Source organism: Cyprinodon tularosa, unplaced genomic scaffold (assembly GCF_016077235.1).
Source record: "Cyprinodon tularosa strain WSP-4 unplaced genomic scaffold, ASM1607723v1 ctg319, whole genome shotgun sequence".
Taxonomy (NCBI): Eukaryota; Metazoa; Chordata; class Actinopteri; order Cyprinodontiformes; family Cyprinodontidae; genus Cyprinodon; species Cyprinodon tularosa.
This window is the reverse complement of record NW_024039029.1, coordinates 129,147-143,888: the sequence shown is the minus strand read 5'-3', so window position 1 is coordinate 143,888 and position 14,742 is coordinate 129,147. Positions and strand designations below refer to the sequence as shown.

Here is a 14,742-nt window from a genome sequence, read left to right as displayed (position 1 = left end):
GAAGTATTTTCACATTTTGTGAGGTTATAACAACAAGCATACTCTAAATATAAATCTGAAAAAGTAGTGAGCAGTTGTATTCAGACCTCTTACTGCAAATTTTCATGTAACTGCCTTTACTTAAAAATTAAACATTTTATTTAATGTTTTTTCTTAGAAATAATTCTTAAATCTATATCCACCAAAAGACATGTCGATTTAATTAATCTTACCAAATACTATTAACATAAAATTTGAATAAGTTCCCAACTTAACAGATGGAAGTAATATGTACTTTGATATTAGGAGTAAACTTGGTGCGTTTTCATTGCCTAACCATGTTTAGGTCTAATAGAAAATATTGTTGCATGCAGCAAGAAGGTTCTTGGTTCGATTCCTGGCCCAGGGTCTTTCTGAGTTTGAATTTTATCCCACTCATATATGCATTTATCCCAATGCATATATGAGTTGTCTCTGGGTACTTTGGCTTCCTCCCAAAGTCCAAAACAGGACTGTTAGGTTAAATGGCTATCCTAGGTTCTCCTTGTGTGTGCGGGATGTAATGTCTCCATACCTCTGTGTATAACTAGCGAAATAACATCTTTTGTTCATAACATAAATTTCGAAGTTAAAGTTATTTGAGTTTGTTAAATCAACTCTTCTTAGTAAGTAAAATCAAATTATACTTTATTGATTGAAATGTACAAAACATTTCTTTGTGGAAAAAGTTTCTTTGCTTTTTCTAAATAAAGCCGGGCATACACTGTACGATGTTTCCAATCGTAGTACGCAGTTACAGCTTAAACTGTACGATGAAAGGGTTTAATAGTTCACAGCTCGCGATGCATGTTAACACACTGTACTGCCCAATGATGCCAACTTACTGCTCACACTGTACTTCAACAAAACCACACGTCGGCGCCGAGAGATGCCAATGGTTGGACTCGTCAATCTGCAAGAAGAACTCCCTCGTTTGCACATGCGCAGTTTGCGAGGTTCTGGTAAATTGGCTCCTAGAGGCTCATATTGCAATCCATATTTTTTCTGTGTAGTTTTGCACATTTAGAAACTTAAATCGTAATATATATACACACTGCCTGGCCCAAAAAAAAGTGGCCACCTGGATTCAACTAAGCAAATAGGTACGAGCCTCCTATTAGATAATTACTGCATCGGCGATTATCTTTCAGCTGGCAAAAAGTTATTTAACCCCAACTGGTGCAATGACTTGCTTCTCATTTCCTAAACAACCATGTCGAAAGACACATCCCATGGTCGTGGAAAAGATGTTAATCTGTTTGAGAAGGGTCAAATCATTGGCATGCTTCAAGTAGAAAAAACATCTAAAGAGATTGCAGAAACTACTAACATTGGGTTAAGAACTGTCCAACGCATTATTAAAAACTGGAAGGATAGTGGGGACCCATCATCTTCAAGGAAGAAATGTGGCCGGAAAAAAATCCTGAAAGATCGTGATCGACAATCACTTAAACGTCTGGTGAGATCAAATCGAAGAAAAACAACAGTAGAACTAAGGGCTATGTTTAATACTGAAAGTAAGAGCATTTCCACACGCACCATGCGAAGGGAACTCAAGGGATTGGGACTGAACAGCTGTGTAGCCGTAAGAAAACCACTAATCAGTGAGGCTAACCGGAAAAAAAGGCTTCAATTTGCTAGGGAGCATAAAGATTGGACTGTGGAGCAATGGAAGAAGGTCATGTGGTCTGATGAGTCCAGATTTACCCTGTTCCAGAGTGATGGGCCAATCAGGGTAAGAAGAGAGGCAGGTGAAGTGATGCACCCACCATGCCTAGTGCCTACTGTACAAGCCTGTGGGGCGGTGTTATGATCTGGGGTTGCTGCAGTTGGTCAGGTCTAGTTTCAGCAACAGTATGTGCTCAAAGAATGAGGTCAACTGACTACCTGAATATACTGAATGACCAGGTTATTCCATCAATGGACTTTTTCTTCCCTGATGGCACAGGCATATTCCAAGATGACAATGCCAGGATTCATCGGGTTCAGATTGTGAAAGACTGGTTCAGGGAGCATGACACATCATTTTCACACATGGATTGGCCACCGCAGAGTCCAGACCTCAACCCCATTGAGAATATTTGGGATGTGCTAGAGAGGGCTTTGCGCAGCGGTCAGACTCTACCATCATCAATGCAAGATCTTGGTGAAAAATTAATGCAACACTGGATGGAAATAAATCTTTTGACATTGCAGAGGCTTATCGAAACAATGCCACAGCAAATGTGTGCCGTAATCAAAGCTAAAGGCGGTCCAACAAAGTATTAGAGTGAGTGACCTTTTTTTTTGGTGGCGACTTTTTTTTTGGCCAGGCAGTGTATATATATTTTAAAAAATCTTGATATATATAAAAAAGGGTCTTATGATAAATAAAAGCAAACCAAGCAAATATTTTCTTCTCTTTTACACTCTAGTCTCTTGCTTTGTGTTAGTATATCCCAGAAACAAAAAAAAACAGAGGTGTGACTTTTCCACAGTCAGTGATGGTTTGGCGACCACATCATCTGCTGGTGTTTGTGCACCCCTTCTCTGTAGTCCTCCACTGTCACAGAATTCTAGCGGACCTGTCGCCCTGTCGCCTTTAAAATAAAAATGCACATGCTCGACCCTGACCCTGTAAAGATGCCTACACCCCCTGAAGCTGAATATAAGGCCATCCTGGAAGAAAAACCTGCTTGAGGCTGGAACATTTTGCCAATTTGGTTGGAAGTTTACCTGTTAGCAGGACAACAATGTTAATCTTTGTAGCCAGAGTTGCTTTGGAACAGTTCTAATGAAAACATATTCATCTTTTATAATGGCCAAATCAAAGTCTGGGTTGGAAAAAAAAATATCTTAAAAGACTTGCAGGTAAAAATATTGCAGAAGGAGGTTGTGCAAAAGTATTGATTTATTGTGGACACCGAAGCATTTCTTACCCTTCAGATTCTTATTGTTCAAAAAATGTATATATGTTTATCAATAGCTAAAGACCCAACCCCCAACCTCAGAGTTTGAGGAACAGAGCAGCTCTCGAGTTTTGAATCTACATCTTTTATGTTTATTTGTTTGTTTTTTTACAGAGGGACAGCGTTTGGTATCCTGAATGGGATCTGTAAGTTTGCAGCCATCATTGCCAGCTTCATCTTTGCCGCCTTCATCGGCATCACCAAAATTATTCCCATCTTCCTGGCCTTCGCCGCCCTGGTCTGTGGAGGCCTGGTAGCTCTAAAGCTGCCTGAAACCAGGGAGAAAATCCTCTCCTGAACAGCCAAAGTTTGCGATGTTTCCGGCCTCCAGGCACAAACAGCAAAATGGGAGGGGGGGCACTTTTTGGGGAAAGATTAAGGCGCTATTTTGTGTGATTTGTATCAATGAGGTTAGATTGTTTAAAGGAGTTAAAACCTGTATGGTGGCCTACATCGACCTTTGTTTTCTCTTATATGAGGACACTCCTCAGGCTGCCCAACGTCTCTGTCACATCACATCAGTCTAGTCTGTGTCATCCTCCATCATCCCAATCTCCATTCACACACATCTGGTCTAAAAATATTAAAAATTATTATTTAGTTCACGTTATGCTTTGGTTTTTTTCCCCCTTAATGTAAGAGAGAGGACTTTTATTACTAACTTGAAATGGATGAGACTCACTTCTAAGCTGCAGCAGCAATATAACATATTACAGTCATCATTCCCCCATGTTTAAACAGATCAGTTCTGTGGTGTCTATAGTTGGTTCTTCCTGTTTGTTCTCTTTTAGGTAAAAACATCTAATTTAATTTTCTAGCAGTGACTGATTTTAACCCTCTTAAGTTTTCCCAGCTGATGCATATCCAACCAGCACCCAGTAATGTGACTCTGATGAGATGTTCTGTTTGTCGCCCGTTTGTAGAGCTGTGTATCTGTGTCGTTTTTGTAGTTGCAGGGTCTTTATCCGTCACATCTTGCCATGAAAAAATGTAAGGAATTGTCTTTTTTTGTTGTTGTCTTTTTCTAAAGAAAGTGTGATAGAACAATGCAAAACTGTAAGATTGGATGTTTTCATTTTGACGCTCTCATTTCACACTCTGATGAAAAACTGATTTGCAAAAGTTTGTGCATTTCTGACAACGTGTCAAGATGTTTTTGGGGAGCATTATCTTTATTTGGTATAACTGACCTATGTGTGTGAGCTTGTGTTTGTGTGTGGGAGAGAGACTGTGTATGTCTGGCTAGTATCAACATGTCTCTGAGTCTACCATTATTGTATTTGCTGTTGTACATATAGACCTGTGTAAATTAGATGTACTATAGTAGTTGTATCATGACTTGAATAAAGATGAAGGATGTAATCCAGTTCCTTTCAGTCACTGTGCCCCACTAAAACCTTTGGATCCTATGATTATAAACAGTTTTAGAGAAACAGAAGAACATTTTATACAGGGTGATAAAAGGACATAAAGGGAATTACTAATTGCTTTCTCAATTAACTACTGATCATAAATGTCTTTCACATTCTGTCAAACACAAGCACTTAAAGTTAGTGATGTTATGAGATGGCGTGATTCATTTAGGAGAGGAGCCAAAATTGATGACGTCCGGAACTCAGGGGTAGAGCTAGATGGGGTGCCAGGGGTGGCCATGGCCACCCGTAGCAAATCATTGGCCACCCCTGTGGCCACCCCTACCATTTTCTTCCTTCTGATACAGATGAAGGCAGTAGTAATACTCTCAAAGGGAATGTTCAAAACATTTAAATTTTTCATTTATTAACAGTTACTTGACAACAAAAACACTGTGGTTCATTATGCACATCAATATGCTAACATTAAAGATGATAGGTACAGTATTCAGGCTCTTCTCAGAACTAGACTTTGTGTTTTTTATATATATATATATATATATATATATATATATATATATATATATATATATATATATATATATATATATATATATATATATATATACAAGAGAAAATGCAAGTCAGCTAGGAGTCTTTGGTTAAATTATAAATAAATAAATATTTTAATGAAAACTTATTAAACAATCAATGTATGACTTTATTGATCTTACAGTGGAGACATTTGCTTTATTGATAAAAGTAGGTAAGTAATAACAATGGAAAAGATATTCACCCCAGAACTTACACCTGAAAGAATTCTATGCTCCATACCATTTATCTAGGAAGCATGGATTTTTAAATATATGCATCTATATGTTAGCAAAAGCTTTTGGAAAGTATAGGTAGTCTTTATTTAGAAAATATGGATGTTTTGCTCCTTAATTTTCCCGTTGAACAGTATAGATTGACCCTTGGGTTTTGGCGTCTATCCACTTTCGGCCACCTCTCAGCGCACAATGGCCACCCTTATAAAGATTCTTTGGCTAAGCCTCTGCCGAAGCCTTGCTACAGTGACCCGCGTGACCGCTTCAGGAAGTGGTTCAGAAAGCGCAAGAACTTTGACAGGCATTTAAACAGCCTCACTACTCAGTCAGGATGTGGGAGTTTGCATGAGAGTTGCTATCAGTTGGATAATGTTTGGATGTATACAAACAACAGATTGGTTGTTTTTCCAACCGATCTAGTTGGTTAAAAATATTTGAGTTAGTTTAAACAATGTAATGATCAAAATCTTAGCAAGCCGCTGGGCACAGTTGTAACCTTAGTCTTAAGTACTGTTGCTGTGAGTTTTTAATGTTGGTGGCGTCAGCTGTAAGACATTGTCCTTTATCCCTGAGGTTAATGGTTCAAGACCCACCTTTGACTTTTGAAAGTTGCGATTATACTTCAATTTTTTGGCTAATGTGACTAATTTGTATTGGTTTGCCCTAGTGAAAAAATAGAGTGGGTAAAAACACTGCCAAATTAGATTGGCTGTTTAGCCAAAAGATTGGTTGAACATATAACTTCCAACTCAATTAAAACCGACAACTGAGGAAAAACTATTATGTTTGAATACAAATGACTAACACCTCTCATTATGCTCATCATTGCCCAATTTGCACAAGCATCTTCCCTGTCTGCTTAAGCTTATTTCACCAAAATGGCAGAAAAACAGTGTACCTAAAATCATTGTTCTCTTCTAAGACATTTTACACACAGAAAAAAAATTATAATATACACCAATAATTAACAATTTCAAATGAACTTAAATGGTAAGAAAAACAAGAAAAAAATGCAAAAAAAAATCACAGATTTTATTACTAACTGTAGTTCTGGATTCCACCAGTAGGTGGTGACATTTTCAAATGAAGCTACATGAACTGTGGGGATCGTTGAAGCAATTTGGCCAAATGGTTCAATGCCTCACGAGGCTTCATCTCACCATCACTACTTAAAGCTCATTTTGCAGGGAAACTGCAGGGAAAATGTGGACATATTTGCTAGAAGCAGTAAAAGCTTTACAGAAAAATAAAACAAGTAATCTGAGTAAATCTGAGTGTCACAATGAAAAGGACATTTTTTTACAAACAAGAAGCACAACGATTCAACAAGTCTAGATTACCCCGGAATTAAATAAAGCCAGCAAGATACTGCAGTAATATACAGTAGTCTGGTCAAATTACAGCAAAGCTATGCTCCTGAATTAATGCTGATTTTCTCAATGCCATAATTAATGTAAACGGGGCCTATTAAGAACCCATGCCGAATAGTACATGGCTGTCAGTTTTCCTATTTAAAACTGTATGTCACAATCATGGGAATTTAAAGAAATATATTATCTAATTTTGCATTCATTGGCACTTTGTTAAAATTATTTGAAAGAAATGAGCTCTGGTATGATGTCATAATTTATAGATAATTTATAGATATATCCCTAGCTCAGCTAGGGAAAAGAAGACCAACACAAGAGGGCAACAGAGGGCAACCAACAAAACCTAAGAACTCCCCAATAGGCCAAAAAGGCCAAAAAAACTCAGCCAGAAATCTCCCAGAGCTGAGAATTTACCTTTACCAACCAGACCAGGCAACAGGAAAACACCATAGTTATCAGAGGTTAAACATCAGCTTAATGCTAGTAGATGTTTAACATGATATTTACATTAAATAAAATCAGTGTCAATATTAAAACAGTATAGTTCGATTTTTATATTCAGACTAAATTACAACAATTAAAAGACATCTATAAATCTTGATCATTCTCATGAGCCGCCTGAAGCTGCCACATAAAAAATACATGTTCCGTCATTACACACACAGATTAATGAAAAATAAACTCTCAGGGCCAGCATAAAAGTTGAGGGCCCAACATCAATGTCTTTCATTGGGCCCCAAATTCCTGACGGCTAGAAAACAAACTAGAAAACAAAGAAAAACATGGATCAAAGTGAAACTGAAAACTCAAATAAATAAATAAATAACATAAAAAATTAAACAGAACCAAGACTGTGACAGCGAGAATAAAGAATAAAGATTTCCTTCTTTGCCAAACCAGAGCAAAAGTATAACTTCACATAAAGACTTTTCTCATTTTAGGGAAGAAAGTGCTTCTTGTAAGAGTTGTCATAAAATATAACATTTTTTATTTTTTATTTTATGACTTTATTCTCTTAATTTTATGACTTTATTCTCGTAATGTTACGACTTTATTCTCGAAATAGTCCGTCGTAAAAGAAACATTAAACTGATATCAGATTATTGTTTTATTCAATTGATCAGCGTCCGCTAACCGGAAGGGCCATACCATTGAACAAATGCTTCAACGCGGGGGTGGCTTCCGTTTGAACAAAACAAACAAAAAGCAAGCACAAACGTAAAGGCGCACATGACAACACTATTCGTTTTAATAGTTTTAAAAAGATAAACAAGCCATTTAAATCTCAGCTGGAAAACTAATTCGGACAGAAAGATGTTTTTACTACCCCCACCCCTTTGCTTCAACTGAATGGTCTCGTCCTTCACTGTCACTCTCATCAATGTCACGCTTTTTCAGCCTCACTGAAAAAAGTGTTTATAGAAATGAAACATGTTTAATTTAAGGTGTGCGGTGTTGAATTCTGTAAGTGCGTTACGCAGACAGCTGGTCACCCCACTAAATGCCAGCGTGACAGTTCCACGGTAAGTGTTTGTGGAGGTTGTGACATAAGCTCCTGTTAGCTAACGGCTAATGCTGCTAGGCTTTGCTAGTTTACCTGGACAAATCAGCATCTGCTAACAGAAGCAGGACAGGGGACCTATAATCAATGGTGTTCTAATGACACGCTGTGTGTTTAGGTGTGGAAGCAGGTGGCTGCCGATCCAAAGGACATTGTCCAGCAGCGCTGTGAGGGACCAGCAGGCAGAAGCTAACACCGGGAAAGACTTCAGGTCTGCTCACTGTACACAGCTTCCCTTTGCAGGCAATACATGGAGATCCTCTGAGATGTTTAGATGAGGGGTCCTTAACGTTTTCCAGGCCAAGGACCCTAAACTGATGGCGAGATGGAGTAGGGACCCCCTAATTATACATATTGTTAGAAATAGTGTTATATCAAACTGGTCCTATAGTCACACTATTACAGATGGAGTAATGTAATGAAAGTAATTTCTCCCTGGGATTATTAAAGTATTTCTGATTCTGATTCCTCTTGATGGGACAGGTGTTGAACGAAACGGTGCCCAGAAAGACATCCTCTGCCTCCACTTATCTGTTTACTACAGTGTGTTGAATTCATGTTAATGTGGATTTAAAGATATTTCAATTAGTGGAAAAAAACTGCAGGGGGGAATATAGAAAAAGTCTAATCAACCAAAACTTTTGTGACCCCCATGCAGTTCCTCTGTGAACCCCCTAGGGGCTGAGGACACCCTGTTGAAGACCTCCGGTTTAGGCAGTTGATTAACCTTATTGCAAAGAAACCAATCCAAAAAAAAAAAAAAAAAACAACAAACAGCCAGAACACCTTTTGTATGCAACATCGACTTGGAAAAACAATCCAGGTAGCTGTATTTACTAACACCTTTAATAATATTACAATCACTCGAAATTTAGCAGAGGGTGATGCTTAAACCACAGTTAAATTTGGTCATATTTTTCAGAAAATCAAATAAATAAAATATATATATATATATATATATATATATATATATATATATATATATATATATATATATATATATATATATATATATATGATGGCTAACCAACCAGACATCGTGTTGATCGACAAACAGCAGAAGAAGGCAGTAGTGATAGATGTGGCAATCCCAAGCGACAGCAACTTCAAGAAGAAAGAACACGAGAAGCTTGAGAAATACCAAGGACTGAAGGAGGAGCTAGAAAACATGTGGAAAGTAAGAGCAGCAGTGGTGCCAGTGGTAATTTGAGCACTGGGGGCTGTGACCCCCAAACTGGGAGAGTGGCTACAGCAGATTCCAGGTAAAACATCAGAGGTCTCTGTCCAGAAGAGTGCAGTCCTAGGAACAGCTAAGATACTGCGCAGAACCCTCAAACTCCCAGGCCTCTGGTAGAGGACCCGAGCTTGAGGATGACACATACTACCCCACGAGGGGTGAGAAAACAGTTTATATATATATATATATATATATATATATATATATATATATATATATATATATATATATATGAAAGCTTTTTGAATTGAAAAAACTTCCTGGATGGGAAGTGAAACATCTTCAAACTTGGAAACAAAGTCCAGTGGATTGTTTTTCATTTTTTGGAATCACTATCACCTCAATGACTGAGAATCTTCACCAGCGACGTATGGCATAAATACTCCATATAAGAAAAAAAATATTATAAATAGTCATTTATTCATCATAGATGTTTTTGTAAGTTCTTCTTTGTGTCTTTTAAGTGCAACATGAATAAAACATGACATATTTTTCTGTTTTTCCTATTTCTGCCCAGGACACACATTATTTGATGGTTAGAGTTTCACTGTTATTTGTTGCCAGGGGAACCTGCCTTATGTTAAGCTAAATTTCCACTGGCTAATTAGGTTTTTAGGATGATAGAGCATCTTCTAGCTAACCAACTGGTATAGTATAGTAAAATTGTTGTTTCCAACTGTAAAGTTGGAAAATAATTCTCCTTAATATATCTCTCACTTTATCAGATTTCTTTTCTCTACTTAAGCAGAAAATGGCGGGTAGAATAATGATATTATTACTGCAAAGCCAGCAGGTCCAGCTGGTATAACTTTATTTTTTTTTTTTGAAGCAGTTCTCTTCTGAAGTGAAGCAACAGATTAAACATCTATTCATCGGCACTTCTCTATCATCCTGCAAACTAATACCAAACTTGACTGAATATGGTTTCTTCCAAACAGGCTTTGTAATTTTGCTCATTTTCCCATAAGGTCACTGCTTTATTTCAGGTCATAATGCTTTGCTCATTCCAGTTTCAATCTTGCAGTTATTTTCCTCCGTTGCCTGGTCAAGAAAGCACACTGAGATGGGCTGGGAAGAAGTTTGAGGAGTTACCGATTGTTCACATAAAAGCAACTTACAACAAGTAAGTTATATGAAAATATTGAACGTTTCTGACAGCAAAGTTAGGGTTTGTTTCTCTTCTGTGGTTCATATAGTCCCAGTGAGGAAGATTACTCTGTAACTGTTTTATTTTTTTAATACCCTAGGCATGTCTCTACAATTTATTTGTATTCAGCTGTTTTTTTCCTGACATTTTACCACTGTTTTAGTGCTTTTTTTTGGATGTCCGACATCTTAAATAGCAGGCTAATGTAGAGGCGGCAGCTTCTCACTAATCTAAGGTTCAGCCTCTTGTTATATGTTCTTATATCTACACACAAGATGAAAATATGTCGTAAGCAAGGCGCCTAGTAAACCTCTCCATCCTCCACCAGCACACACATCCAGCTGTCAGACAGCGCAGGACAGTCTTTGGTTCGGACGTCGTGTGGCACAGAGGGCTTTAAGAACATCAAGAAGTCGACCCCCATCGCCGCTCAGACTGCAGGCATCTCTGCCGCTGCGGTGAGTTTTTTTTTAGTGAAGCTGCTGCTCAGGATCAGCAGGATCTTCTCTCTGATCTGTGCTCTAACCAGTAAAACTAATTAATGGCTGTTTCTCGATATGTGAACTTGTGCGTTCTAATGTTGCTCATGGAACGCCATCAGCCTCAGCCCTAATACTGTTCCAATTCACAAGAACCGCAGACCGAGAAGAAAGTCCCCGGATGTTGTTCTCGTCCCTCCCTATTTACCTAGCATGCATCAGAGGAGACTTGTCCATTCTTAAGATTGACAGCTTTCCCAGCATGCACTGCGGCAGCAGCAGCTTTCAGTGGAACGCTCCCAGAGCCCAGAGTATTACATTAAAAGTTCTCTTTTCTGTTGCTGTTGTTCAATAAAAGTACATTTTAAGATAATTTGATGCGAGAATATTATACTTTTAAGTGTCACTAAATGGCCAATTTACTGATTTAATGCAGAATTTAAAAGAAAATATCTGAAGTTGAGCGGACCGCGGCAACCAGCGGATCTCCGAGGCTAACAGCAGCCAGGGCTAGCGTTAGCCGTCTGCAGTAGCCCTCTCTCTGCATAGCCCTGTGTGAATTACTGCTGGCTATCGTAGCGATATTTCCGTTTTATTTGGAAAACTGGTCATTTAATTTGTGTTTATCAGACTGTGTTCATTATTATTCACCCACTAAATGAAATTTAATGAATTTATTATTTAGAAACTATTAAGGAAGTGAAATGCAGCTCCAGATGAGCAGAGTGTGTTGTGATGTCATCAGTACGCTTCTGTTCCAATTGACCCAGATTTATGCTGCATGCTCCCGTTCTCACAAAGTCCACACTTTACCGTGTTCTTCTCAAGAACATACTTGGCGAGAACACGAGTCTGTACTCACGTTCTAGTGAACTGAGAAACGGCTATTGTCTCTTGAGAATGTTATTAGAGAATGCTTCACTGCTCTGCAGCAGAAGTTATTTTATGAGCTTTAAATGAATAAACCACACTGCCAGAGTGGGACATTTGTAACTGGGAGCTTGTTACATAAAAGCTGCCAGAGCTGTTGATGGTTTATGGGTCCTGTGTTTGGACGGTATTATTTTCTGTCTTTATTTCTGATCCAAACAGAAAGCAACAGCGAAGGGAGTTACGTTCGTTCGGGTTGTGGTCAAAGGTCTTGGCCCTGGACGTCTGGTGAGCAGTTCCTCCATTGTTTTATTTATTATTGCAAGTTTTGATGCTGGTACTAATAATATAACTGACGCTTACACACAAAATAATGTCTAACTGAAGGGGAAGAAGGGAAAAGGACAGTCAATGCATTTTTCTTGAATATTAGTACCAAGTATGCTGGGAGTTAAGCTTGGTCTATGTTTAAGGTTTCCACAAGGTCTACGAGGCGAAAGGATCATATTTCCATGCCCCTCCTTACCTTCTACCTAGAAAAAATAGTAACTACGCAGACCGATCCCAAAGGTAAAGTAGCTCCTACTAGTAAGGGTCCGCAAACGTAAACATCTGGAGACCTCCTGTGATTTAGCTCATAAACATCACCGCTATCAATAGATGGCGGAAAAATGACTGCCGTTGTTGAATGGCACTTGTGTAGTGAGAAGTGAAAAAGTGAAATGTTGCACCAACTATTAAAGCTGCAGACATTGTGGCTCATTTACTGAGCCGCATTTGAAAAAAACAGGCTTCTTTTGGCTTTCTTTCAACGAAGATGATCATTTTCCTTCCACCTCACAATTATGCACTGATCATTAGGTCTGATTCCAAGGTCTCATCTAAACGGGTCTTAAGATTATACTTGGTACTTTTTATTAGAAAAGTGTGTTGATTTCTTTAATAACTGCAAACTTGCACCCTATGGTCAAAATCAGCAAGAAAATAAAGTAGGTTTACAGATAACAATTATTAGTTAAAGGGGTCACAGAATGCAAAACCGGGTTTACATTGTTATAGATCAATAACAATAGTTCAGTGGGTGAAATGGACGTACAGAGAAGTTCAAATCGTCACCTCCTTTCTCTACAAATCTCACAATTCCGAACTTCCACCATAAAACAGACAAATCAAAACGAAGCAGCGAGTTGATGTCAATTCAGGGATGTTGCCTTATTAGGTGCTGGCCTGTACTTTTGTGACACCCCGACTGCTGGGCAGCTGACTGGACGGGACCTCAGCAGAGAACCATGAGCTGCCTGTCCTCAGCCGGAGGAGTGGGGCTGGAGGCCGGTAATGCGAGCCGAGGGAAGCAAGGGGCCGCCGGTGTCCAGGCTACTGTCACCGGGTCGGGTTCGGTCACTCCGTCCCCTGCTGGCTCCCTGTTTCAAATACATGCCGAACTGTAGTCGACCAAAATCTCGGACGATTTTGAAATTCCCCCCCGGACATTGTTTTAAGTATGAAAAGTAGGACATGTCCAGGAAAAAGAGGACGTCTGGTCACCCTACCATATCACCAATTTGATGTTTCAGTGAGTGAGTGCTTGTTGCTATGATGCGTTTTTTCTCAGCAGCTTTGCTCGCTGTAAACCGACCAATCAGCACACACCTCATCTAAATATTTATGATCATACCATAAAAGGAAGAAAACCTGTCGTTTCATTCTAGGGCTTTTAACCAGGCTTGCATTAGTGCTCATAGAACAGCAAATAGTATGCCAATTTCAGCCTAACCAATGTTACACACCCTATTAAGAGACCTTAAGGACCAAATACCCTGTAGAATCATTCTATCACCCTTTAATGGAAAACTGAGTAGGGCTGAAATAAATGTAGGGTCTTCTTTCACGATGGGAGTAATTAAAGCAAGCAGAGCCTGATGGGTTCCCTCCAGCTTCCTTAATGACTGACTGTGTTCCTGTCTGTTGTGCAGTCTGCAATCAAAGGCCTGACGATGGGCGGCCTGCAGGTGGTATCGATCACCGACAACACCCCCGTGCCGCACAACGGATGCCGCCCACGTAAAGCCAGGAGGATGTGATGCCTGCTAATTTGTATTATGCTAATAAATTGCTTTTGTTATGTAACTCTGCCTGCTCTGTGTTGCCCTTCACGTATTGTCTCTGGGAAATTATGATGCAGAGGTTATTAATAAGCAATCGCCTCTGTTATTTGGCTGTTTATGTTGCGACTCATGCATAAATATGAGGAGTCTCTGCAGAGAGTTTTTGCTTTAGTTTCCACACAGCAAAGCAGCGGAGAGTCCAGGGATTTAAACACACTGATCCATGCAGTGTTTAGTGCTAACAGACATATTCGTATTTTAGTCAGATTACAAGGAAAACTGCTTTTATTCTGACTTAAATGTTGCTTGTAAGTTACTAGGTCTACTTTCCTTTTAACTGAACCACTGCAGCTCTACTTTTATGAGTGGGAAGATCCACAACAGGAAATTCATTATACAGCATTGCAGACTCAAACACACTAGCTTATATAAAAATACATTTATTTGAAACAGCAATGAAATCTTTGCTTTTACACGAATATATCTCCAAACTCTTACATATGCAGGACTGAAAACAGCACGAATACAAGGGCCGGTTTGCTCTCCTATCAGCCGCATATTCAACAAAACTCAACCAAAACCTCCAAAGTGCATCAAAGTTTCAAGAGAACCAAACAAAATGGAGAACAAATGTTTTTCACCATCGGAGCACACATTTAAAAACACTACAGCAGCTCTCGGCGGATAACGACAGCGAAGGAAGAAGCTGTCCTGATTTGGAGTTTCAGGAAGTGTTTGCAGCAGGATGAGGCGAGGCGCAGCGGGCGGACCGGTCTGCAGACCCTCAGCATCCCTTTTACAGAAAATATGTTAGACATAAAAGCGTTT

General features: G+C 39.0%; 2 protein-coding genes across 3 annotated transcripts in view; both read left to right on the top strand.

Moving 5' to 3' along the window:
• Positions 1 to 3,529, top strand: part of sv2ba (synaptic vesicle glycoprotein 2Ba) — a 41,094-nt gene extending 37,565 nt beyond the window's left edge. The window contains exon 12 of one of the 2 annotated variants that reach the window (XM_038292892.1): positions 3,081 to 3,529. In XM_038292892.1, the coding sequence (XP_038148820.1) occupies positions 3,081 to 3,264 (184 nt within the window). In that variant the 3' untranslated portion in view covers positions 3,265 to 3,529. The remainder of the gene's footprint in view (positions 1 to 3,080) is intronic. The other variant, XM_038292891.1, reaches the window with a different exon arrangement.
• Positions 3,530 to 7,850: 4,321 nt separating this feature from the next.
• On the top strand, positions 7,851 to 13,936 carry mrps11 (mitochondrial ribosomal protein S11). Its single transcript, XM_038292887.1, has 6 exons — positions 7,851 to 8,038; positions 8,195 to 8,287; positions 10,338 to 10,436; positions 10,789 to 10,918; positions 12,032 to 12,097; positions 13,783 to 13,936. Exons 1-6 carry the CDS (start codon positions 7,947 to 7,949, stop codon positions 13,888 to 13,890), a joined length of 588 nt encoding a protein of 195 aa, XP_038148815.1. The 5' UTR covers positions 7,851 to 7,946; the 3' UTR covers positions 13,891 to 13,936.
• Positions 13,937 to 14,742: the final 806 nt, after the last annotated feature.